Source organism: Aureococcus anophagefferens (assembly GCF_000186865.1).
Source record: "Aureococcus anophagefferens unplaced genomic scaffold AURANscaffold_176, whole genome shotgun sequence".
NCBI classification, from domain to species: Eukaryota; class Pelagophyceae; order Pelagomonadales; family Pelagomonadaceae; genus Aureococcus; species Aureococcus anophagefferens.
Window position 1 is genome coordinate 11,475 of NW_008705718.1, and position 1,553 is coordinate 13,027.

Below are 1,553 nucleotides of genomic sequence, written 5' to 3' on the forward strand. Positions count from 1 at the left end.
GGGCTGCGGAAGGGCGCCCCGTCGGGGCGTGACGCCATGCCACAAGGCGCTTCTCGCGCGGCCGCTGCTTGCGATGATGTCGGGCCGGATGAGCTGCGCGCGATGGAGGGTGAGTTGCACAGGTTCTTGCACAAGCTTACCGACGGTAACGCGGCGCATGCGGTGAACATAATGACCACCGCGTTGCGTTACATTCCTCAAAGTAATTTCGAGGTGCGGCCGAATCCATTCGGTTCTTACGGTGGCTCCCTTGACTTTGTTGGTGCTCCCTATGGTCTGGAGCCTGGTGCACTTCGTGCTGCTTCTGATGAGATTGTGCGCAACTGGGATAATGTGGAGATTCGTATAAAACAATTTTGGCACGGCTTCGAGTACGGTGTGCTACAAGACGAGGATGCGGATGCGTTTCCTGCTCACGTCAGGAGAATGCCCAGACAAGTTGCCTTTAATCTTAGCTCAGGGCGAGCGCGGGAATCGAAATTGTTTCCATGTCTTCGGCAAATTCTGCACACAATTCTAGAACGTGTCCGTGTGCTCGGGTTTCATTTGACACTCATGGACTTGCACGTGCTCCGGCAGTCTTCAGAACACGCATGTTTTGAGGAGCATCTCGATCTACACAATGCCAATGATGTCGCCATAATCTGTGTTCTTTCTAGAAGTGATACTCACGATGAAAGTGAAGATGCGGAAGAGTACGCTCAGGAAAAAAGTGGAGTTCACATCCGGACGTTACCTTTGTCTCAAACATGTCCCAAAGTACGTTTTTCATGGTTGTGTGTTGTGATGGAACTTTTGTAGGTGTGGCTGCCTTTAAAGCAGCCGGGCGACGGTGTCTTAATTCGCGGGAACAAGCACTACCATATAACGTGTCCTCCCCCGGACGGAGTTGAGATTTTGAAGCTAGTTCTATTTTGCTCGGAGGACTAGGATGCAAGCGTTAAAAATGTAAGTAGGTTGGGGGATAGGCGAGCGAGGTCGGTTGGGAACGTAACTAGTGGAGTTTTAGGTGCCAGCTCAAGCGTAGTTTCGTAGTGCTTCAATTGAGGTCTTTACGTTTTACGTTTCTTTGCTGCTATTTTTTCGCGTGTCTCTTGTGTCTTCCTGAGTTTCTCCTTGGCCTTCTGTGCTTCCGTGTCAGCTCTGTAGCCTAGCAGTTGCACGTACCGCGGCGTGCCACACCAGTGCTGATAATCGCACTCGAGCGGGGCTACTGGCTCGCCGGATAGTATGGTGCCCTGATTTTCACGATTTCTGCATGGGAGGCACCTGCACGCTATGAATCTGGTTTCAATAAACATCTTCTTTTTGCCATCTTTGCCCGTGCAAAACAGATCATCAGGATCTGACTCGGAGTCCACGCGCGCCAGGGGATGTTCTTTCGGCTCTGGCGTCCACGGGGCTTTGATCCTAACGCAATACAGCTGGCTTGAATGCGCGTTCGGAGCATCATAGTGGATGCCTCCATTAACTTCGTCTACAGTTGCCCAGCCTTGTACGTCCGTGTCCTCGTGTTTCGCTGCGCCGTCGTTGTAGCCCCCATATATATAACA

General features: G+C 51.8%; 1 protein-coding gene across 1 annotated transcript; it reads right to left on the reverse strand.

Annotated features, from left to right (window-relative positions):
- Nucleotides 1-553: 553 nt before the first annotated feature.
- On the reverse strand, nt 554-1,468 carry AURANDRAFT_68500 (hypothetical protein; the record flags this gene model as incomplete). Its single annotated transcript, XM_009044190.1, has 4 exons — nt 554-615; nt 673-926; nt 1,057-1,269; nt 1,416-1,468. 4 exons carry the CDS (start codon nt 1,466-1,468, stop codon nt 554-556), a joined length of 582 nt encoding a protein of 193 aa, XP_009042438.1.
- Between the last annotated feature and the right edge of the window lie 85 nt (nt 1,469-1,553).